The sequence below is a fragment of the Penaeus monodon genome, chromosome 29 (assembly GCF_015228065.2).
Source record: "Penaeus monodon isolate SGIC_2016 chromosome 29, NSTDA_Pmon_1, whole genome shotgun sequence".
NCBI classification, from domain to species: Eukaryota; Metazoa; Arthropoda; class Malacostraca; order Decapoda; family Penaeidae; genus Penaeus; species Penaeus monodon.
The window spans coordinates 33,457,115-33,457,361 of NC_051414.1; the positions used below are offsets into that span (position 1 = coordinate 33,457,115).

At 44.1% G+C, this 247-nt stretch overlaps 1 protein-coding gene across 1 annotated transcript in view; it reads left to right on the plus strand.

Annotated features, from left to right (window-relative positions):
- Nucleotides 1-85: 85 nt before the first annotated feature.
- Nucleotides 86-247, plus strand: part of LOC119592185 (protein strawberry notch homolog 1-like) — a gene marked incomplete at its 5' end in the record, with an annotated part of 14,082 nt that continues 13,920 nt past the window's right edge. Inside the window, 1 exon segment of the mRNA XM_037941015.1 lies at nt 86-200. Coding sequence (XP_037796943.1) covers nt 86-200 — 115 coding nt within the window.

Consider the following 247-nt stretch of genomic DNA (forward strand, 5'->3'; position numbering starts at 1 on the left):
GTAATATTATTGGTATGTGGTACTGGTATTTATTTTTGCACTTGGGAATACATTAATGATGTACTTATCTCTTGTCAACTGCCAGATGGGGATGCAGGTCAACCCTTTGATGCTGGCGCAACCGGCAGCCGAGGAAGATGTGGAGGAAGACGATGGCATGGGTGTTGCAGAAACCTACGCAGACTACATGCCTTCAAAGTGTATGTACCTTTGTAGTTATATTGGAGGGGAGGGATGTATAGATAGT